This window comes from Aquila chrysaetos, chromosome 23, assembly GCF_900496995.4.
Source record: "Aquila chrysaetos chrysaetos chromosome 23, bAquChr1.4, whole genome shotgun sequence".
Lineage (NCBI taxonomy): Eukaryota > Metazoa > Chordata > Aves > Accipitriformes > Accipitridae > Aquila > Aquila chrysaetos.
In genome coordinates, this window is record NC_044026.1 from 2,376,278 (window position 1) to 2,400,850 (window position 24,573).

A 24,573-nucleotide genomic window follows, 5' to 3' on the forward strand; every position below is an offset into this window, starting at 1 on the left:
GTAGATGAAAAAGCATTGACAGGATAAGAATGTAACTTGGTTATCTTTGCAAGGGAGAGGCAGTGTGGGAGGGAGGACAGCATGATATTTCCTGCAGCCTGGAAGGCACGAGGAAGGTAGTTATCTCTAGTCAGCACTTGTTTAGATCTCTTTTTGAGAAAACTGGGATGGATGAACTCCCACAAACTGGGAAGTTGAACCTGAAGTATTTAATCACTGTCATAATTTTTATATTTAACATTGCCACTCTTTCTCTTGTGTATTGAAGAGTAATAATCTCTTTAATCTTTTTCCTACTAGGCCTTTTCTCAATTATCAGAGGATGTATTATGTGTTCATGCAAATGCTGTCTAGTGGTCCTGCATGGCTGGGTATAATTCTGCTCATAACTGTCAGCCTTCTTCCAGATGTTCTCAAGAAGGTCTTATGCAGACAGTTGTGGCCTACAGCAACAGAAAGAATCCAGGTAAAAATATTTTTCATTGTGAAGTTAGTTTTTTGTATCACAAGTCTCTAATAATGAGACCTCTTTCAAGGTTAGAGACCAGATTAGAAGAGAGGTTCCCCATCTGTGGTGTGCGTCACCGGTTGTATACCAGCCACTTCTGAGTGGTATGGTGAAAGACGCTGCTAACTGTTTACGTGGTGGTATCTACCTGAATCCTGGGGCAACCCCTGTGCCTCTACCAGCAGCCACAGGGAAATCGGCTGATGAGGACGGTGGGAGTCAGGTACATGGCTCAACAGGATTCCTGATTTGAGGAGATAAGAAGGGCAAGGGGATCGGGATCTCCATGAGGCCAGATAGGAGGCACTTGCATCGGCCTGGACAGCAGTTGTTCCTGCTGTTGTAGAGTATTCAGAGGCACTGCCCGCACCCCTGAATTGAAGTCATTGTCTTTCATACCAAGTCATTTTACTGCATAAATGAAACTCTAATGTGGTCGTTTTAGCATTTACCATGCAAGCTGAGCATAGTTATCTAAAATGGAAAACCAGCTAAAATAACCTAAGCTCAAAATAAAACTGGTAGGAAGGGAGCATGTGGTTTTACTGAAATCCCCCTTAAAGTAGGGATTTGCACAAGCATTTGCAATCCTATACCGAGGGACTCGACAACTGCATGTGTGTTTATTATTGAACGAATCTAGAATTTATACACTTAAAATAAATGTGATTAATATATGGGATGTTGGTAAGGAATACGTAGTAAACTCATGCCAACATTCATATTGCATGATCTGTGCAGTATAATACTTTCTTAGGAAACTATTTTATACTGATGCTGTGCCTGTTACAAAAACATATGTATTAAAACTTACTCATATTCTATTCATGATTTTTTCCTCTTTTATATTTCAACTTACATTTTGCCTGTTCTGACACATTATTTCTACATAAATGTGTCTTGCTGTGCCAATGGGAAGAGTATTTTAAGATCTGTTGTCTCCTTTCTTTTAATCAGCCCCAAAGGAGAAACTACTGTGTAAATACAGGTCTGCTCTGCTGAGGCTGAAAGGGAAGCCAGGTTCTGTGGGAAGCGTGGTACTATTCTGGGGCCATCAAAGCAACCTCAATAGAAAATGTTACCTGTTTTTTTCACCCCAACAAACTTTCATATATTATATACATTAGAAAGTAAAGGACAGTAGAGTTGTTGAGCATAAAACTTAATGTTACTGCCCGTGTCCTTTTCAGCCCATCAACTGCCACTGGTAGGTTAAAATAATGAGTTACCAGCAACTGTGTGTGTAGGGATTAGTTAGCATTTTGATGTTTATTCGAGAAGATACTTTGCATTAAGAGGAAAGGAATGAAGGAACTTTGCTTCCAAGGAAAGTAAAATTTCCGCTTTGGCAAAGGTAGAAAATTCTTCTCTCATACCTGCAAAGTAACCCCCTTGCCATTGTTCTGTATTCCTTGAATGTACAGTTGTTAAGATGCCCCACCTCAGGAGGAGAGGAAAGAATAAAGATTAGCAGAAAAGTATTCCTAGGCAGTTCAGCATTTAGCTTTTTCTATTTCGATATCTTTAACAGATGTCTCTTTGCCATATATGCTACTTGTGGAAGAAGTTGATCTCAGTATAGGTTGTGCATGCTTAATTTAAAAGTCTAAAGAGAGAGAATGAGGAGGGGTTAATGCAAAGAAACAAGCTAGCAGACAAAAGCGCCAAACAAAGGTATTACAGCATTTCTTATGGACATTGTATATTAGTGCTGGAAAATGAATTAGTTGTAAAGCAGACTTTGGGCTTAGCACTGGCAATATTCATTTTTTAATATTTAGTAGAAAATCTTTGACTTTTAACCAGATATATGCCTTGTGTTTCTTCTTCCCTCTCTTTGTTTCTTCCTGTCTTCCAATCCGCTTTGTCTAAATAACTGCTACCTTGCTTTAAACATAAATGATGTGCACGGTTGCTTCCTACAATCTTCTGGGGAAATCAGACTAAACATCAGTGCCTTTCTGTTGAGCAGTCCACCATCTTTATGCTTTCTCAGACTTCAAGCAGTCTAAGTTTCTAATGGAACAAAAGGTGACTTTTTTCTGCCTTTCTGCATGCTTGGCCATTTCATTCAAAGGACAGTAAAAAGTTTATCATCAGAAGTTATTTACCGTACTCATTATCTCCATTTCTGATTCACGTCAACTATATTTTGAAGAAGAATACTTTTTAGTATAGTTTTTTCCTTCTTCTGTTTGCTTATCTCAAAGATTCTATGAATCGTTGTCACAGTCTGTCACTACCATTTTTGTCACTGTTGTTACTGAATTTTACATAATGTTTCTGCCTCAAGAATCTAGGATTCTTAGGTCCCCGTTTTAATCATTGGTCTATCTGTAGGTGAATGCATGTCATGTACCCGAGTAAATGGAATAGTTGCCACACAAAGAAGTGATAATTCTGATTATGCTGATGTTACTAGCATCATATAGAAAATGTGGTACTAGAAGCCATTTAAGTGATCTTTGGAATATATTAATATATCTGCTCTGTTGTGATAGAAGAAAATACAACTTTTTTATTAATAAGTTATTTCCAGCATGCATTTTGAAGCTGAGCTTTCTTTATATTCCATTTCATGAAATTCTGTGCTCTTCCTAGAAAGAAAACAGCTCAAGATCCAGAAGTTTATGACATTTAATATAATACAAAAGTAGAAGAAATGCTAGTAAATCTTGGCTTCCCTAGAGTCTGCAAGAAAACTATTTTTTACTTAATACTAGGAGACTGTTGGTTTCCATTGCAGATTTTAGATCTTGATTTCTTAACTGGTGAAGATAAAAAATATATTTCCTCTTTCTTTCCCCCTTCAAAAATATATAGTCAATAAAAATGACTGTAATTATGTAAGTCACAGGGAAACTACACAAAGTTTTTTTTCACTATTGAAAATTCTGGCTAAAATTGGCTTTTAAGTGCTTTAGGATTGGCTTGAACTGAGCTTGTAACCAATTATTTTTAAACTTACTGCATTCCTTTAAGCTATATTGCTTCTTTGTAAGAAAGGGCTTCTGGGACAGTTGACAAGATTAACCTAGGACCAGCAGCCACCTCCCAGGTTACTAAATTAATTCTCCTCAGGCAATTAAGATCATATAAAGCCTTTGAAGCAATTCTTACTCTTCTGAGTTTTTCAGTTATTTGAAAGTCACTCCAGTGTGTGGTGGGTGATTGCTTACCATCATTATCATTCAGAGATTTGTAAACATTCCAGATCTAGTTCTGTTTTGGGAGAGCTTTTCTGTGAGAGAGAGATAGAGAAATCTGTACACACACATATATGCATATGTGTATATACAAATACATATATGTACCTACAAGTATATGTATATGTGCATGTATATTTATATATACATACACATATGAACTGTTGTCTTGGGCTAAACCACTTAATTCTGCAAAAGCTTTGGAGGAATCTGTTGTCTTTTGGTAATTTTGGTCAAAATCTGCTCATGTCTGTCATACATGCAGTCCCAGTGACTCTCTGGCTCAATGAAAGAAGCTGAATTTTGTGATTTAACTTGAAATTGTGCAGCTGTGAGGTTTCTTTCAGCCTTTACTTTTAAAAAGCAAGAGGGTATGTATTTTTTTTTTTAGTATATCCAATCTACATTAATTATGTTTCCTTTTCCTTTATTCTTTCATTAATAGCAGAAGCTCAGCAGCTCTGTTAGGGAAAATACAAATTCACTTTAAATTGTCCTCTTTTCATTTTTATAATTGTCACTGTGATTGACAGTTTCAGCAATCCCAAATATTTTGTAGCTGAAATACCAGGTGTTTAGATTCTGAGCTGTAAATAACTTCTGTGCTTTCATCCCTTTTTAAGAAATATTTTTCTTTTTCTCTTCGCTTCTGACTGATGTTTTTGTACTTCGCTTTCACTTCAGTCACAAGATCAGCCCATCAGCTTTGTTACGAGATCTGTACCCTTTGCTGCGCTTGGGGAAACCCGAAGTGGTACTTTTGCCTGGGGAAGCCTCTCTGGGGATTCATCATTCTTCCGTTCCTTAATGGGCTTAGCTGCTCTGCAACAACCGCGCGGGGCTCTTAGAAAGCTGGTCACCAGCAAGCTGTTGCCTTTTTCACGTGTTGGGCTCCCCTTCTGTGGAAAACAAAGAAATGGATCTTGCTGTGGCAATATTTGAATCCCGTGGAAGAAGTTACCTCGGTGACTCCCCTGCCCTCTCTCCCCGTGGTGTAATGACTAAGCTGTAAGTCAGCCTTCGTTAGCACCGGCCCCGTCACCTCCGTGTGTAGCACTCCCTTCAGCGTACCAGCTCTTCTGGGGAGTAGCGAAGCGAGGCGTCCGCTCCTTAATTTGGAGTCGATTTGGCCTCGTATCACGGGGACCTCTCCCATTCGGTGCAGGTTATTGTCAGAGGGGCAGGATGCAGAGCCCATGGTACTTGGTCATGGTACAGTTAAGTGCTTTTGAGAGTCATTAGGTATTTTTAACAGAGTTTGAAATGGAATTTAAAACATCCTCAGAGTGGCTCAAAGGATTAACCTCAGGATCAAGAAATAGAAACCTTGTTTTACACTGGATAACTTTTCCTTTTTAAATCTATCAGAAAATCCCTCACTTTTACAGGACTTTGCTACAATAGTTACGTTTGTACCAAATGGTACAATTCATTCACGTTTCCCTCTTGTATTCAGCAAGAGTCTCACTGTTTTTCCTCATCCTTGCAGAAGAGTATGAGACATAAAACAGCCCTAAATGCACTGGCGAACAGCGATGGGCCACTTCTTGAAGGAAACCTTTCAGCTTCCGAGCCATAATTAGATCAAAGCTAGGTAACAGTACTGTACGTGTTGCCAGTTTGGATTAATTTTTATTGGTGAACTGTGCTATTCACAAATCAACTGTTTCCTCCAGAGTTTTTGATGTACTTTATCAATATTGATACAAAATCGTTATGTTTTACTTGGAAAGCCTAGTTTTTGCAAGAGATGTTCCATGCCACAGGTAAGATCTTTTTGTCTCAGACGCTTACTCATGTAAAGCAAAACACTGAATCAATATACCCATATTAAAGTCCTGTAAACACATTGTGTTATGTATAGTGTTGTGTGACGTTGCTTCTGTAAGAACCGCAGTCGTTATTGCAGAGTGTACTTCCATTACACCACAGTGTAAAATACAAGGAGTCAGAAGTAATTCTCACGCACAAGCAGTTTATCCATCATCTCTCATGCTCTTGAATACATATATAGACCAAATGCAGACAGTACAACAGGCAGATAACCGCAGAAAAGGAAGCGAGTTACTTGTGAATAGGACCTCGGGTCAGGAGGCTGGGGCGGTACGTCCGACACCATCTGCCCGAGTAAGGTGTCCTGTACAGACCGGTGCCTCGCGGCATCGCGGCCTCGGATCAGGAGAGAAGCGCGGTAGCCTTGCCAAGTACCTGAGCCAGCAGCGGGAGGGGTGAGCTCCCAGATCCTCCAAATGTTAGGGCAGCAGAACGACGTTCTCTGCTTTACATCATCTCCTTGCCACGCCACTGCTTACACAAACAAGTATAGGTGCGAAGGTACGCTTTTTACTCAGTCACGTTCCCACCTGGATGCCGTATCTGCTCCAGTCCCTTCGTGCTCTCCTGACCCCAAAAGCAGCACATGAAGAATTAAGGTGCAAAGTACCGATGTGTGAAGAGGACAAATGCGATGTAATGTGCTGGTGTGGGCTGTAGGGCTTCAAGGTAGTTGAGGGGTGCCTTGATTTGCTTTTAATGACTGCTAGACAAGTAGTAGTAGAAAACCCCAGCTTTATTGAATAGCTTCAGGCATGGCAGATTGAAAGCGCTTTCCTTGGAGCTATGTGTGGAAAACACATGATTTTATTTTTAGAAATACATATGGTAACTAAAATGCTTCACTTTCTAGCTGGAAGAATAGGAAAAATAGCTACCATACAGTGCATGACTACTCCCTCCAATATTTCCAAAACAAAGTCTGCTAATCTGTTACCTGCTTATCTACATTTTTCTGTATTAATGTTGGTATTTGGTCTATATGTGTGTTTAAAAGAACCCAGACCTCACTGTTAGTGAGCAGTTTGGTATAGGTTGCTGACTTTTCCAAGAGTAACTGTTGTAAGAGAGCTTTCTGATTGCTCTCGGTTATGCAAAAGTAGTGTTTCAAGCTTGTGATTGGCATTAAAAGTGTATTATTAAATCTCAGCCAAACTTCTGTACGCTACCTCATTAATATTAATTTTGTGCTTTTGTCCCCTTTACTACTGGGTTGCTGTTAACAGGGAAGGAGGAAGGGGATGATTAAGAACAGAGAATTACCTGGCTTATATACCATTCTTGGAGAGAGTGTTTGATAACATTGATTTGAATCATGCTTATAATGCATTTATATCTTAAATACCATCACATAACCTCTATACCTGGAAATTATATGTGCATTTAGTGAGAAGAATTAGATAAACTCATTGGGGAAAGTGCTGTGCTAATTTTCTTGTAGTTTGTGCACGTGTTCCAGGGTCTTGTCATGCAGCCGTGGTGTTACTGTAGGCCTGAGTATTTCCTGAGTGGAAGTGTCGATTCTGCCAGAGTATGGAGCAATTAAGTGGTACAGATAAATTTTAATGGACAATTAGAGCAAGGTAGTATTGTGATGTGTAGTATAAATTGTCTGTATAGATGCAACGTGTAACCTAAGCTTAAGTCCGAAATCAGTTACGGCTTAGAAGTACAAAGCAAGTGCATTAAAGCTCTGGAACTTTCAACTATTAGCACAAACAGACTGTAAAGAATTCCCTCTCTTTGGAAGTAGAGGGCAAAGACCTTGAATCTGTTCTGTCTTAAAATTCCCCATAAGAAGTCCTGACTAAAGAAGTTCAGAGATAAAAAGATGTACTAAGAGAGACTGCAAAATTAAATAAACTCAATTTAAAACAATTCAACTTGAAAGTAGACTCTGTCTTCATCTGTTCTCTGAAGAGCCCCATTATCAGGTTTAGAGATTATGTGTAAAACTATGCCTGGTTCTGTAGGTTTTAGTATACAACTAATCATGTTGAAAGTGGTTGAGATTGCTCAACATGAGGGGTTATACCTTCACATGAAACAAATAGCCAGAGTGGTGATCTAGTGAAAGGCATTATTATGCCAATGGCCCTATGAAGGGACACAATTGTAGACTTTTAGCTCCAAAACCATCTATTTACTATGTATTTGGGTTTTTTTCCCTTTTAACAGAATGCATCGAGGCACTGTCGGGAGCACATCTCGGAATTCACACCTCTTGCCTGTCTGAAAAGCCCAAGATACAGGAGCAGTGACTGCAGCAATTCCCCAGCAAGAAGGTCTAATTCTCATTCTAAAAAAATGATGTTTACGCACTGGAGAGGCGTTGATTATTCAGTACTTCCGTCTGTCTTTGGCTATTCCAATAAGCATTGCCGTTCCAGTGCAGGCTACCGCTACAGTGGGTCAGGTTTGGAAACGTCTGTATGACAGAACACCAAGTCAAGCCTTTAAAAACTGTGGTTTTGTTTATTTCTTTTTTTCAGGAAACAAACATGTCACAGAAATATATTAAACTATATGTGGCTTTTGCTGTCTGAGGTAGTGTTCAGACAAATAGGATCAAGAGCTAGAAGTATGAACCCTTCCAGGCCAGTAGGCCTCTTTTTATGTTTTGAACTACTGGAGCAATGAACAATCTGCACAGTCTGGTACTGTGAGACTGGTAGCACTAAAAATTCTCTTCATCCTGTGTCAAGACTTTTGTGCATTTACTGCTTCTGTCATCTTTAGTCATTTTCTTTGTTACTTGAAGTGCATAGTTTCAGTCAGTGACCTACATTTTGAGGATCAACAGTTTTAATTTTCAGCCAGAAGCAATGACCTCAGTTATCTCCAATGAAAGTCTCCTAAAGCATATTTAACAAGTGCTGTTTCTGATTTTCCTCTGTCCTTTCTCTTTCTTTGCTCTTTCTGTAGAACAAACTGGTGTTTCCTCTGTGCAAATCTGCTTTCAAGAAACACTCTCTAATGTTCACTTCCTTGTAAGTGGCCAAATCAGGGCTATGTCTGGTTTTCAGTTAGTTTCCCCGGTAGAAAGATAGGCAAAGCAATCCTTGTGTAAAGTATGTGCACACTGTATGAAGTCAAGTTGGCTGTTAAACAGGTAAATGTCATCAAGGTTGATATCTGCTCCAAAACTGAATGTAAGCATTTTGCCTAAAAGGTTTTTGTGAATTTGTCAAAGACGCAGAGTACCCCGTCTTCCCACTTCCTATCCCTGTGATCGTAAAATAGGCATAGCAGAAAGTATTATATATTAAGGGGTTTTTTGATACATTTTTTTCCTTAGAAGAAGAAAGGCTGTTTTTCCAAAGAAGCATCTTTTACTATCTGGATTCATCCTCTTAATTCTGCTATTTTTTTGTGTATATGGCTAAATACTGGCTCATCGGCTTGGTAGATGTATTACAAAGCACACAACCGTTAACTTTTGCAAGCAAACCACGAGGTGGCACACGGCTGCTTACCAGCAGTTGAACTGTAGTCGAGATAGAGAAACTAGTTTGACTGCGAGGATTCTGTCTGAATGACTTGAAGAACGACAGCCAACTTGCACTTCTGTTTTCTCTGCTACGTTTATGGTACCTTGCACTAATTCAACTATTAGCTGTGTCCTTGTCTTGTTTCTTTAGTCCAGTGTTTTATTTTGGGGTGCAAAAATATCTGAAGGAGGAATCTGATTTCAATCAGGTTCAGCCTGGTGGTTAGAACTGGTTAATAACCATAGTCATTAAATACCTCTGGGAGGACATTAGCTAAAAATTTACTTGAATGTGAAAACAAAATATTTGGAATCAGAGCTGCAGCCTTTATTGGAAGACCTGGCCAAGATATTGTTAGTTGTCTTTTGAATGGACTAGGGTGGCAGAGAAAAATTATTTCCCTTTTTGTGTTTAAAAAAACCCAACAAACAAAAAACCAGAGGCAAAATGGTTTACTTACTAATTTACTTTTTAAGAAAAGAAAAATCAACTTCCTAGGAAGTGTCCTCACAATATTCCGAGTGATTTTTGCATTAAACAAACAGTGAAATATTCTTAAAATGCCCTGGGACGAGCAGAGATTGTAAAGTGGGTTGTGAAATTTTCAGTATACCAAAGATAAGAGAGTTTTAAGAAGTCTAATGGTGAGCACCACAGGTGAAGGTATTTTTACCATTTAACATGTAGCACTTTTAGGTTTCGAAGAATGTCCTCATAGCAGTAACATTTTCAAATACATGCATACGTGTGTGGGTGTGTGTACATATACTTGCCATTGCAGACTTGAATGTTGGTCAGTTAGAACCGTCCCCTACATAAAACACTGGTGTATATATTTTTAAAAAGTTAATATGGGTATAAATTTTATACCAGTAGCAGTGACAAATTTCTTGTGTGTAGTTAACAAATTATTTGTAATGTATTTTTTAGAAATCTTAAAATTGCCTTTGCACTGAAATATTTTTCATACTGTAGCTATTTATAAATCTGTTTTACGCATACATTTGTTAACACACCATTTCTATTTTTTTTAAGTATATGTTTTGAAGGCTTTTTTTATACCTATGAGTTTTGGCCACTTAAATTTAGCTTAGAGTGGAGTTGTGGCTGAATGTTAAAATTCTAATGAATGTCAAATTAGAAATATAGGTCTCTTGCTCTGTCAGTCTCACCCAAACTATCGATGTTTTGTTGGTGTTTGTGATAGCGGCCATTAGAGCGCTGTACTTCCAGTGCTGTACTATTACTGCTAGCTTTTTTACTCTATAAAGCCTCCTGCTTTTTTACTTTTCTGAGTTCCATCTTTTAGCCTTAAATAAGGAGATTTTTGCTTGATGTTTTTGAAAATGCTGCATTCCTGTTCTGCCTACTAACAAAGCACTTCATTGCAAACTTCATGTAGCCCTGCACTGAGAAATGACTGACAATGTTATCTAGGCTGGAACACCTATATACGTGCTTGGGAAATTTTAGTTCAACATGTCATTTTTTGGAGGAGAAAGAATGCTTGAATTTAAGCGGAAGTTTCTGCTTTGATTTAGCAATACTTTCACCTTTAAAAGTTTTTCCGCTTTGTTAAAATAGACCATTTAATGGAAAAAACTATAAGACATCAGCTTGGTTTCACTTGATGTGCTTTTGCTTCAGTCCCTGTCACTGTTGCCATGCAAACCTAGTCCACTGCAGCAGGTGTTAACTTGGAGTTTCGTTGTAAATGGATCAGACGATACAAAGATGAAAAGTAGAAGTTAGAGCAAAACGCATTAGAATGTTTTATTACGGATGGGACACTGAAAGGAGACAGCTTGTTATGTATTAAAAAAAAAAAGAACTAAAGGGGAAAAGTATAAAAACCTATATAACTTCCTAACTTGCCTTGTTTAAATTGTTGCAGCTTTAACAGCATAGTGTCTCCATAACTGCTCCTATAAATGTCTTGAAACTGGTAAGCGCTAACCAAATGTATGTGAAGACTTAGAAAGTATTTCAAGCTTTTCAGCCACTAAAGTTCATATATTCCTGCAGTGGCTTTTGGCAAAAGATCCTTTTTGCTTTACCATGTACAATAAGTGTTTGTTCAGCCACTTAATGTAAAAGCTTACAGTTTACTTTCTTGCTTGCATTAGCCTGTTTGTCTTGACCCAACTGGCTTGCAAATATAAAAGGAAAAAATAGCTTAATTGAGCAACTGCACTACTTTTCTTTTGGAAGCCAGTGGGATCATTGTGCTCATGCTACTGTCTCTGTTACAAAAGCTTTAATGGAAATTTGTGAAAGTATTATGAAAGTGAAAAAGTCTGTGATTCTACTTTGCAGAACAATCTAAAAATCAGTTTATAGAGCTTTAATTTTTTACCTTATGAAAATTCACAGAATTTTAATCTGCGCTGTCTCTGACATAAATTCTGTGCTATGTACGCATTGCATTTTAAATGTCCTTTCATGATCTAATGTAAAGTAGAATCTGCGAAAGTTGCTGTATGGGGGGTGGGGGGTAGTTATCTGTGCATTAAACATTAACGATGTCTGTAGTCATCAGCACCAAATACTGACACTTATTTTTAACTGTACAATTATAGGTGCATTTATTTAAAAATAAATCAGCCTTCAAATCTAATATTTAGATTATCCTATACCACTTCATTTATTTGATTTGAAGAGTCAGTGTGTGAATACATTACTGTAAAGTTTCTTTTCAGTGCTATTTTTAACTTTTATTTCTGTAGATAACCAAATATAACTTGTTTATATTCAGTCACATTTTGGATCCTTATGTAGAATATATAAGCAGGAGACATGAATCTGCTTGCAATAAATATAAACATTCAAGACTGGTTTAAGTTTGCTCACAAGTAATTAAAATAATTCTAGTATGAATATGAGATGGTTTCATATTAGTCTGTAATAAAATGTAAGTAGATAACAGAGTATGGAATGAGTGTTTGAATCTGTTACTGAATATGCTTGCAGTCACATTTCTTTTCTGAAGAGAGTATAGGTAGCCAGCTAAAAAAGCCAGCTAACAAAAAGGGAAATTGAGACAAAGCTGGAACATGAGCAGTGTGGGGGGTTTGTTGCAAAGCTCACAGAAATTGGTACTGGTCCAGGAGAGCTTTGTTCCTCCTGCACAGACTGGATAAGCGCTAAAGTTCTTTCCACACTAAACTCATAAGCTACACACGAGAAGATCTGTATTTCCTTGCAGTTCTGCTGTGCAGGGTACCCAGAGCTGTTTCTCCTTTCTTTTGCAATGTTGGCAATTTAAAGAAGCCAAATTAAAGGCGAAAACCGTGTGCTTTACCATCTGAGTTGGTAGCAGTGTTCACAGATTCTTACAAAGGAGGCTGAGTGCACAGAAACGCCACCGTTTTCTTTCATTTGGTGTTCCGATATTACGGGACTTTCTGTAGTTTCAAACCCATTCCAGGCTGCACGGGACATCGCCGCAGTCGGAGTGCAGGTATCCTAGAGAGCCTCTGCAAAGCAATTCAGAGCGCTAGGCGAGCGTTAGCCTTCCTCTTCCGCTGCGAGGCTGTGTAGAATGCTTAGGCGCTTTGTGCTGATTTCACACTTCCCGTAATAAAGATTTCAGAGTAATGGGTTTGTATTTATATGAACTTTTAATCCAAACAATGCAAGTGTATTGTACCCATCTCCCTTTTGTGTGTCAAGAAATTTTGTGTTTCTACTCAATGAGCTTCTGGAGAAGGTAGTTTGAGGGGAAAAGGTAAATATGAAAGATGTTTTTCCCTTTATTCATGCAATGAAGAAAAATGCATAAATTGCAATTAGAAATATTAAATTGGAACTGTTTTTGAAAAAAAAAAGTGATGATGCATCTGGATTTCAGGAGGAACACAGTAGCAAGAGGAACAAACTACCTCATAAGCAGACAACTTTTTATTTTGCATGTAAAAATGTGTTTACTTATTTAAAGGAAAACAGGATAGAAAGTCAGTGGTTTCTGGACAGAATTCTAAATTGAATACCTTATGTTTTCCTTTATCTCTTTTAGTAAGTTACATTGTAGAATTAATTGAAAACTGTTTCTTATATTCTGCAATGAGACTACATTGTTTTCTGCAATATATGCAATACTGCTGTATAAAATCTTTCCTGAAGGTTATTTTGATACAAAGTGAGGTAGGTTGGAGACAGACTGAAGTTTCTTGGTTTTGTTTTCTGCATATTCCAGTTTCCTCCAGTGATACTCTACAGGAATTAAGAAATAGTATTTGACCATTCTAATAAAGCTTTGTTGTTGTGTGTTTTTTCCATTACACATACTTACAAGTCTTTTTCATTTTAATTTCATTCAAATGCTAAAGCAAAAATCAGCCCTTCAAAGGCTTCATTTACACTGTGAAGTGATAGGACAGGGTTAAAAACAAATAGAGCCATTAACTCATTTCATTATACAGAACAGTTTATCAGAAGCCTCATGTCCCCTGTCTAGGTTTAGATGTGTTTATCGGAAAATTACAGTGTGTGATCCGTTCTTTTTTAACTAGTGAGTCTGCAGTAAATTTATAGTGGTAACTCTTAATACTTTAAGTGTTTATTTTCCATTTAAAGGAGACAAATAGGAGTAGTAATCAATTCTAAACCACTGAAAGGTTTGGTTTTGTTTACCATTATTCATTTCAGTTAAGAAATCTCATGGTGCATTAAGCTTTTAAAAATACATGCTATGCGGTGTCCTGCTAGGTTCAGAGGCTCCCTGTTCAGATTGTATCAGGAAGAGCTGCTACCATCCATTCTCCTTATTTAATGCGGGAAGAACAGATGTGCTGCTGCTTCCTAACAAGGAAAGTAATGTTAATAGTTGTTCAAAAAGCACATCAATACTTACCTTGAAATTTTAAACATATTTTGTAAAGTTACTGCACACCAAAATGTTAACTAAATTTGAAAGCTAGATCTTGCAATCCAATAAACACCGAGACTTAGAAACGAAGGAAAACAAATCCTGGTCCAGGGTTCGAGACCATAAAGTGGTATGCCAACTTTTATTTCAGAAAATACTTCCAACCAACTACCTCACCTAAGAGTATTCTTCTAGGAAGTGCTGAGCAGCTTGCTTCTAAGATGATTATAAACTGCATAGCTAGAGAAAGTTGTCAATGTTAATTAGGTTTAAGTCTAATTGTTTATTCCCAGCTATGAAAAGGTACTGTGTTCCCCGTTATTCTGATAAAATTATAGCCCAGAAAGAAGGACCTCACCTCCTAAGGGATTTCAGGCACAAGACCACAAAGTGTAATGCTGATGCAGTGATACAACTCAGCAACAGTTGGGATTCACTTGGCTTTTAAGCGACTCTTCTTAGTCCAAATTACGTACTGGTTCAGCCCGAAAGCAGTGTTTGTGCATCATTGTGCTGAAAGGAACTGGTCCAGATGGGAAAAAAGCTGAAGATCCTTCCATTGTAGGTTGTACTGCAACACGAGTCAGGCTTCCCTCCGTCCTCTGGGATAAGGCGCACAGGCGATGATTTGGCATCTGCGTTCCTTGGAGGCCCTGGACTCCCACATGCTCATGAGAAATGTCCAGGTACGCGATACCCTCCAACCTCACTGGGTGTTTCTTAGAGCAGCTACCCAGAAAGTGTACTTGCATCCACTGTAGTGCACATCTGGAACAACATTTCTACCGTTAGCAGGTTTGAGCTCAAGATGATCTTACTCCTAGCTACTACTGGTCTATGTATAATGTAGTAGGTGTTTCTGCAAACACTTCGCTGATGGAGATAATTCTGGGACTTCATTTAAAATCTTCTTTTTGGTAGGGGGTGTAAGTTTACATATTTTTTCCTAGCCTAGAAGTAAGAGATTTTATTTTTCTAAAAGTATTCTATTCAGTTACTTCTGTTTTCCATTCTGAAAACAGCAAACCAAGGAAATAAAAATCCACAGCATTACCACTTTACACTAAAATGGGAGTAAAGCTGATCAACTTCACCCCCTGCCCTGCCACATTGCTCACTGTCTTAAAATTATCTTGGTCTTCTAGTTACGCATCATACCAGGAACTTGTACTAGCAGCTGAAATGCTCTCTCCAGCCATAAGGTAAACCTTTGGAGAACATTTTTCTTAAAATAAGATTTTACTCCTAAAGCTGATTATGTAGTTGAAATCTTTGTACACAATTTACAGTCTTTTGCTGCCATCTGCACAGAAATGCTGAATTAATGGTATTGCAGCAAAGAGCTTTTAATATACAGCAATTAAAAAGATTCTGTAAATCATAGTACCAGTGCTGGCTAAGGCAGCTGACCTAAATTTAGTGAGTCCCACTACGGCCATTTCAGGAGTACTGAGGTTTGGTTTGGGGTTGTTTTTTTTTTTTTTTTTGAGGTCTCTGATCCTGTTTCCTTGTCATAAAACTAAATAAAAGGTGATTCCCAGTCTCTCTCATGTTAAACATAAGCTACGCATTGAATCAGAATATCCTGAGTTGGAAGGGACCCAGGACCACTGAGTCCAACTCCTGACTCCAGCCAGGGCAACCTGGAAGTTACACCATAGATTTAAGAGTGTTGTCCAAGCACTTCTTGAAGCTTGGGGCCATGACCGCTTCCCTGGGGAGCTCCTTCCATAGACCACCCTCGCCATGAAGAACGTTGTTTTAATGTCTGATCTGAACTTCCCCTGACGCAGCTTTAAGCCGTTCTCTCGCGTCCTATCACAGGACACCAGAGGAGAGATCAGCATCTCCCTCTCTGCTCCCCCCGCACGTGGTAGTTGTAGACAGCAGTGAGCTCACCCCTCAGGCTCCTCTTCTCCAAGCTGAACACACCGAGTATCCTCAGACACTCCTCAGAAGTCATGTCCTCTGGTCCTCTCACCATCTTTGTTGCACTCCTTTGGACACAATCTAATATTTTCACATCCTTCTTACATTGTGAAGCCCAAAACTGCACACAGCGCTCGAGGGGAGGCCACACCAATGCTGCACTCTATGCAGTCTGATGTGCTGACTGAGGGATAAGGAAGAGTTTGAGGAATTTGGAGAATAGCAACTGCTTCGGCCAGCTGGCAGGAAGAACTTAAAAAAAAAAAGTGAACATGCACAGTTAAGAGATGGTTAGCTGGGCACACACGTTTGGGTAAGTAAATAAGCAAAAAATGTGCACATGCAAAAAAAAAAAAAGCTGTATGAAATGGAGAATTGTCCATCTAAAGAGTTTGACTAGGGTTTCAAACTTTAATGCCTGCTCAACTCTTGTTCTCCCTATAGACAGGACATGGGAGACACGTTTACATCTCCCCTTTCTTGCCCCTTACCTAGTTAGTACCTGACGTGCTGGGGTACCTCCCTCTCCCCCAGAAGTCTATTTTAGCACTCCATGCTTTGTTCTGAAAGAAAGATACCATTCCTTCCACGTTTGAGTGAAGTGTAGTCACATACATGGTAACAAGGGAGAGATCTCTTTTCCATGCTGTCTCAGAGGAGCATTCAGCAGGCAAACCAGCAGATCTGAAGCAATACAGTCACCACCCCAACAGGTACTGCCTTAGTCACTTCTATACAAGAAATATTTGAACATGTGCACACAAACACCACCACCCCCCCCCACCGCCGGTGTGAATTTCATGTGAGAGATGATAACCTCCCTCTTACCTTCCTCCTGCGTACAGCTCTGTTGCTTTTCCCAGGTCTCTTTCTAAGCAAATTAAGATTCAAAATAAGATCATCCATCCTTTTCTCTGCTAAAATTGCACATGTTTTGGAAGTTAACCCTTTCCCTATTGAGTCCATTTATGCTACCTGCTCCAAAAGGATACATGGTCTCATAGGACTTTTTCAATATTTTTTTTTCTTACAAAAAGTTGTTATTTGAAGGTATTGGAAAAAAGGAATCTTTAGCCCACTGACTTTATTGCAAACTACCTGTATCCCATAATTTTGGCTTGAGCGACACATAACCTGACCACTCACACGTTTGAGGGTCTCCAGGGAGACTTTTTTTTTTAAGAGTGATTGTATTTGTAAGACAAGAAAAGGTCCATTTTCATATATACCCAAAGATTTGAAGGTAACATAGAAAGGGAATGGCTATTTAAGTTCTAACACCACACCACCCCCCCAATAAATTCTTATCCATATCATATCTGAAAGATACATTTCCCTCATACTGATCTTATTCTGCATCAGTCATGTTTATATCCTTCAACTAACTTTGGGCAATATGCCACTATCCTCAGCCCATGAATCTTTCCATCGTAACCTAGCTGAATAATACTCATGCACTCACCATCTTCTATTTCCAGATGTAGTTCATGAGAACCATCTGCCAGCTCTGTATTTCCAAATATGTATGAACATTGAAATACAGAAAGTTGAGAGATTATCTTAATTTCACTGGCAACTAATCTGCTCATTCGAGAAGTCTCCACCCTTATTGTTTAAGAGTTGTTGCTATTTTAGAACAATAAATAATTGGTTTCTAAAAGGTACTCATGTTTTTCATAAGGTTAATATCCAACCACCCTATTAACTTTTTAACCACTTTATGAAGATTTACATTCCCCTTATGTTTTGCAGAGATGCACACTTACCAATTCTGATTTATTGTAATTGATTTTATATCCAGGTATTGAGCCAAGACAGTATGTTTGGAATTCTACTGATTTAGGAAGGAAAGCGGATGTTGTGCAAAAAGCCCAGACTACTGCTGCAAGGCACTATAGAGCCCACGATACTCTTGTCACTGATCTGCCTTCTCATCTATATGTGGACACTACAGATGTTATATTAAAATATGTTGGCTTGGGAGTTAGGCAAGTATTAGAGTAGCATAAAAATAAATTTAACTGATCTGCAGCACAGTTCAGGCATCCTCTCACATGGATTGACCTGTTAATCTGATGAATGTCCATTCTGAACAGTTGCCTGCAACTCATCTTTTACATTACTGGTTCACAGGCATGTCACCTTACTGCCACGTTACACCACTCTTCTAATAGGGTTCATGGGTTGCAAATCCATTTATTCTCAACCACCACACTGGATGTAGTCAAAACTAACACACTCTTCCTTTCTAATATTTTTAAAGAAAGTCCATGTTTTTGTCCAGTCCCAAACAATTTCCTTCCTTAACTACTAGTCTTCATCATTACGTTTCAGCTGTTTCATGGTGCACAGCACAAAACCCTGATCTGCAGTTTGTGTTTCCCGCAGAACAAGACAGCAGCACATATGACTGTGAAATCCCTTCCTTACATACTGCAGAACAAAGCACACCATGTTTCTAGTTCCAGGCACTTTTCCACTTTCCTCTCCCTCTCTGCCTCTTCTGTGCATAAGCCAAGGCAGGAATTAGGTGGGAGCTATGTATTTGAGTAACTCAACAACAAAACATGATCCAAGAAGCCAGGTGTGTGGTTCAGGTTCAGGCACTTACAGCTGTGTGTGTACAACACAGGTGGCCAAGCTCCCATTACGGCCAGCAGAAAATACCGGTTGGATGGTACACTGAGAATAAGAACAAATAGTACCTACAACGTATTTTTAATCATGACATTCACCATAAGTCCTTTAGTATGTATTGTATTTGTCTGTCAGACATTAAAAACATATTTACTGTCTAACACTACCTAATATAAGCATACTGAACTCCACTAACGATTTCAGTTCTTTTTTAAATTTGGAAAAGCCAAGAAAAAAATCAACTAGGAGGGAAAGAAAACATACATGGCAAAGGATGTTTTGCATCCATGTCCAAGAAAAAAAAAAAGACAAAATGTTCTCAGTGCCTTCTATCACTATGACAAACATAGACACAGAGACATGCAAAATCTGAAATATGAATAGCGAAGTTAGAATTTGGGGCTCTTGCACAAGCTGTTAGCAGGATGGACTTACAGCTGTGTCCTCCCACATGATTTTTGTTGCTTATGCCTGTGTCCCCAATACACAGATTAGGACTAATCTTATTTAGCTGACAAGCTCTGCACCCTGCAGCCTGAAGCTGTGGGGTTTTGTAGGACCTAAGCATCTTTAGAGTCCCAGGTCTCTAGCCAGGGAATCTTCCTCCTTCCATTTAGATGTATTCCACACTCAGGCTTACCGGCAGATCTCCCAGTCCTCACACCTATGGGACTGCTCTTGCGAGGCCCGGCCTGACTCTTATAACCCTGAAAGGAAGGAAGGGAGGAGAGGAAAGAGAATCATATGCTCCACACACCGCACATGCGTTACAGGCGCCAGAAGTTGGACGAGTCTGATTCTGTGCCAGCCACCAAGATAAACAACAGGATAGATTTTCCATGGTCACTTCCAGCACGATTTTGCTAGAAATCTCACATATTTGCTAAATCAACGTATAGGGAGATGCTTGCCCTGTGATTTCCCCATGCCTGTAGGAAACCAGCTTCTGTCTTGTGACAGGCGTTTGAGATTGTGTTGCTCAGGGAGAGCCATACCCAGCTCTTCCAGGCCCTTTCTGGAAGCTCTGCTACGCGGAGTAGCTATGGCGAGCATCAGCTGCATGAACACTGCCTGCTTTGTGCTGCTAGCGCTTTTCGTGTTGGTTTGATTACAATGAAAAAGCACAGAAAAACCCTTTCTGGATTTCAGAAGAGTCCAGCGTTTTTAACCTGCCTTTTTAGAGCAAGATAAAGGAAGTCTTCCTCCACATGAGCTACAAACAGTTTCCCTTAGTCCCTGCTCCTGTTGCTACAGATTTCCTAGTACCTCCCAATAGGAAGGTCCCACCAAAGGATTCTCCTTTATCAGCTGATTCCCTGGAGATAATGTTCTTCCTGGTTTATTTATTCCACTTACATCTTACAAGACTGGAGTGTATCTTCACTTTTGTTCCAGTGACTAGCTCAGGGAATCATGGCAATAAATGGCAGAAGACTTACAATGAATGACTTCATCTCCAGAACGCTATGTGTCTTCACGCAGGTTGTGACAACGCTTAAGAAGTCTCCCATCTGGTTTTTAAAGCACAAGTCTGTATACTGCTTTTTGATCAAAATGAGTTCAGGAAGGGCATCAAAGAGCAGTTGGTGTGCACATGTCTTTTTCCTTGTAGCTAATTAGCTTTCTTCCTATTCGATGCACATATTTGAGCATCTTGTCCATTTGATTCCTCCCCAAGCCAGTTCCTTTCGACGCAATCCCATTTGTTATGGCAATTGTCCTGTGTTTCATCAAGAACTCTGGTGGGCACAAAATGATCATCCAGCGATAACAAGCTGAATGTTCAGCAGCGCCCTGTTGATAAAATCTAACTTACTATAGGCTAAAAGGACTACTGTGGGCTACGCTGGTATTTCTAGCCCGTTCCACTTGAATTTTCAGCCATAGAATAACCCTGAAATCAATAGTCTTTCTATTATTTATGGAGAGACTGCTGTTATTTTTAGTGAGCTCTTAGGATTTGTATTAAGGTAAATATTTCATATTAGAGGAGGAGGAATTTCTGGAGATACTTTACACCATCAGAAAGCAGAGTATGATTGCACAATGTCCTCTGAGCCTATGACTCATGTTTGTTAATGTTCACGGTGTAATAAGAAGACAGGCTAGGTTTTCTGGTAACATGTTTTGCTCACATCTTGCAAAAACATGGAATTGTTGTATGCATGCATATTGGCAGCCTACCAATGGGATTCTCTAAAGTCTGGGCTCTTCTTTTTCCCAATTTATCACATTTTCGTTATATTTGCCACTAACAAATCTTTCAGCCCAGTGCTTTATTACACATATCTCAATTGCTCTGATTTTTTTTTTCAGACTGCTTTGTTTTGATCAGATTTGTTTTACATCATTCGCTAATTATTGCCACAGTTATAAAAAAGAGAATCATTATCAGTCTATTAAAAAAAAAAAAGATAATTTTTAATTTCCTTTTTCCTGTGGACAATCATTACTATTTTATTCTCATCATGTTTCAAAAATCTTTCTAACATACCCTGGAGAACTTCTCCAAATACCAGCTTTGAGGCTTGATTTTCTGCATATTTTTTCTCAGTAGATCACTATGATTTTACAGACAGTTTCTGATTCTGTACAAGACGTGGTTTAGACCAGTTGCTCCATAAAGAAAGGTCTCGGATATCTGATAGACACAATTCATGTAATCTCTCCCTGAAAGCCAACCTGTTGTCATTTCATAGCCCCTCCAGACTTCATAGCTGGCAGAAATGGCTACGGCTCATACCAAGGTAACTTCTTCCTATAGCACCGCAGTTAGTTCTGCTCTCGCTTGAAATACATCCATGTAGAATCACACCAGACCGCACCAGGCACACAGTTACGATTCCCTATTTAGATACCTTCGTACACCTCTTCTTACTCCTTACACTTTAAAGTAAATGTGTGTTTTAGAGCGTTCCTCTGGATAAATTTGGCAACAGGCATGGGGCACTAGATCAGGAGAAGTTAACTCCTGAACTAAAGGCCCTTCACCGAAAATACTGTTGCCTGTCTTCCCAACCTGACTCCTAAAGCACAGCTATGGCAGCAAGTCTCAAACACCTTGCAGAGTTTATCCATTCATAGTCTGCAAAGTCTGTGTAATAGATGAGCATGTCCAGCGCCTCGGCATTTGTTAGATCCTTCCAGGCTTTCTCATACCAGATTTTGTTTGAGCTGAAAAGTTAAAAAAAAAAAAAAAAAAAAAAAAATCAGCAAAACTACCCCCATATTTATTTATAGCACTTTCACACTGACAGGGTACCAGAAATATGATGTATATGCATTTGAGGGAGGTGCTCCGTGGTACAATTTTTGCCAGAGCCATAATACTTCGTTGGTTTACAGTTCCTAGGAATCCTACCCTACTCCTCCTATTTAGGATGGATATCTTAAGATATCTTAACCTCATTCCAACCCACTTTTACCTTCAGCTGTTGTAACGTGAAAGCACACATTTGCTCTAGTGGCTTACTTACTTTCTTTATTAATTTCTTCAGAACTTCTAAATGCCATCTGTTCTTGACATTTGCTTGAAACATAACTGCTTCCATGCTGAAATTCACCCCAGCTTCTTGGCATAGCCAGAACAAAAGAGTTTTTTCCATGGAATACACCATTCTCATCAAAGCCAATGTTATATTCATGAACATATTTTGTTTAATGAAGAAGAAATAACATTTGTGAGGAAACAAAAGAAAGGCTGTTCATAATGAGATAAATTTCTTCCATAAATTCTGATACTACCAGCCAATGCAACTGTATCTTCTTTTGAGCAAAGATTTCTGCAGAAATCCTGCTCCATCAAAAAATGCTCCAATCTTCCTGTCTGACTTCTCATTGCTCAAAACCAGCCAGTGCCTAAGGTTCTGGTTTGACACAGAACACAGTGGGGATCGCAAAAGTCAAAAACCTCGTGTTTCTACTAGCCAATAAAGCAGGTCAGGAAGTGTCCTTTGGCACGGGAACCTGCTGGCACAACATGGCTTGCATACGCACAACTAAACTCTCTTATCTCCCAAAACAGGTCGGCTGCATGCACATGGTCTGCCAGGAATGGCCCCTGGTCCACACTGACCCATGAGCTGTGCTGGGAATTGCTTCAGATACTGCTAGTTTGCTAGGACAGAACCACGCTGGGAACACCACCAAGGAAACAGTACGGAGGATGACCATGTGCTGCAGTTTAAGCCTGAACCCTAGCCCTGTTTAGTTTACTGTTATAGGGGTAGCTATAGGGATAGAGATCAAAAAGTGCCTGCAACACAAAACAACAGAAACCTAAATTGTGTGTTTTATCAATGTCCCCCTTGTGCTTCACACTCTTCTTTCAAAGGTATTTTTGACATTATCTCCAAATTAAGGTGTCGTCTCTGCTCTTTCATGTCATCATTAATTGGCCCTTTTTCCTGGACAACCAACCAGATCTTTTCAACCACCACTGAAAACATTCTTGTGAGGTACTGAAAAAAAAAAAAAAAAAGAAGGTGATTTTCTGAATCTGTACTTTCTCTCTGCAGAGTCCCCTCTTTTGCAGTGAAGCGTTGCAGGGTCACTCTTTCCCATGGCATACTGCAGCACAGGGTATCTTATAGAGAACAGAGCACGGCTGCTGCTGAGGCGACGGTTACCTACTCGCACCTCAGGTTCTGTTTGTCCCACATTTTGGGTTAAGCTGCAGTAAGAAGCTGCTAGATACTGAAACCTTGTTTCTCTAAGCCATTTCCTGACACTACCTTGGGTCACCAGGCTTTAAGAAAGAGCATTTCAGGTTATTAAAACGACAAGTAAACACAGCATATCTCTGTCACCTGATGCATTTCTAAAAATCAGATGCCTCTCACTCAAGAAAGAGAAAGCGCAAGAAATACATGGTAATCCCCCTTCATCCTCAGTCCTGGAACACTCTTCCTGAAAAAATTTAGGAACCTGCAGTTTGGGAACCACCACTGTTGCAGCAGGGATGTAGGGAGTAGCGTGAAAGACTGCCGACGGCCTGAGAGGAGAAGGGATTGGAAAAGTCAGTGTGGTCAGAGTTACGCACACATCTTGGGTGCTTCCCCTGCAGCGCACACCTCTGCAGCACCCGCTTGCCACGTGTTTATACACCCAGCACATGAAAGCACACGCTGTGCGCTATTTTGCTTACAGACAGTTTTTACTGCTTGGGGATACCTGAATAAGAAAGCAAATATGTGTTGTTGCTTGGTTTGTTGCTTTTTTTTTTTTTTTTTTTTTTAATAATGGGAAAACTAATCCACTTCCAGCCGTTCCGTTGTCAAACATAAACACAAAAAGCGCGGTTACCTTCACATACACATTCCGATAACAGCAAAATAAAACGCTGGAAGCCACACACTGAAAGACCAGGAAATGTCGAGTCTGCCACACTTCTGCATGGCGCAGCCAGGTCGTACCTCAGTGCCATTACCGTAGTTTCCCAAAAGACGAGGCGATACTCCTACAGGTAGCAACCGCTCTGCTGGAAATAACCGCTTTTCCTAGAAAAAGGCACGCCAGGACCCTAACTCCGACGCTTTCCCACCCGGAGAACACCCACGCTCTGTGAGGCGGGCTCCTCGCTGCGAGGCGGCGGTGCCCCGCCGCCCTTTTGCCGCCGGCTGCTTCAAGGAGCCGCTCGACTTCTCCTCACAGAAAAGCCCGCCAAGCCGCCCACCCCACACGCCCCCATCCCCAGCATGTACCTGCCGGTGAAGAACGAGCGCCGTTCAGCCCCCAGGTTAACTGCCCCCTTCTCCGTGAAAATACATAAATAACCCAAACTCAACCGCTAACGGACCGCCTGGGTGTGGCGCGAAGCGAGGCGTTGCCGCCGGCCTCGCCTCAGCGGGGGCCAGGGGAGGCGGGAGCTCTCGCAGGTCGCCCCTCTCCCGCCTCGGCGGTCCGAGTTTTCAGCCGGGCGGAGGCCGGGGTGAGGGGATCCGGGCTGAGGCGTTACAGGTGCCCGAGGGCGGGGAGGAAGGTTCCGCTTCGCTCCCCTTTCTCCGCCCCGCCACACAAAGGGCCTCTAGCCGCCTCCCCCGGGAACACGCACGGGTGCTGGGGAAGGGAGCGCAGCCCCGACAAAAGGCAGCCCCTCTCCGC

The 24,573-nt window shown here is 40.1% G+C and overlaps 1 protein-coding gene and 1 long non-coding RNA gene across 6 annotated transcripts in view; one reads left to right on the forward strand and one right to left on the reverse strand.

Moving 5' to 3' along the window:
- Positions 1 to 11,965, forward strand: part of ATP11A (ATPase phospholipid transporting 11A) — a 134,859-nt gene extending 122,894 nt beyond the window's left edge. For 2 of the 5 annotated variants that reach the window (XM_029999282.1, XM_029999283.2), the window contains 3 exons: positions 301 to 466; positions 2,451 to 2,539; positions 7,726 to 7,832. In XM_029999282.1, the coding sequence (XP_029855142.1) occupies positions 301 to 466; positions 2,451 to 2,528 (244 nt within the window). In that variant the 3' untranslated portion in view covers positions 2,529 to 2,539; positions 7,726 to 7,832. The other 3 variants (XM_029999280.1, XM_029999279.2, XM_029999281.1) reach the window with 2 other exon arrangements.
- A 958-nt stretch (positions 11,966 to 12,923) lies between these two features.
- Positions 12,924 to 24,483, reverse strand: LOC115334732. Its single transcript, XR_003921238.1, has 3 exons — positions 24,174 to 24,483; positions 15,805 to 16,086; positions 12,924 to 14,673 (listed from the first exon to the last, which is right to left on the reverse strand). It is a non-coding gene; the product is annotated as an uncharacterized LOC115334732 (long non-coding RNA).
- Between the last annotated feature and the right edge of the window lie 90 nt (positions 24,484 to 24,573).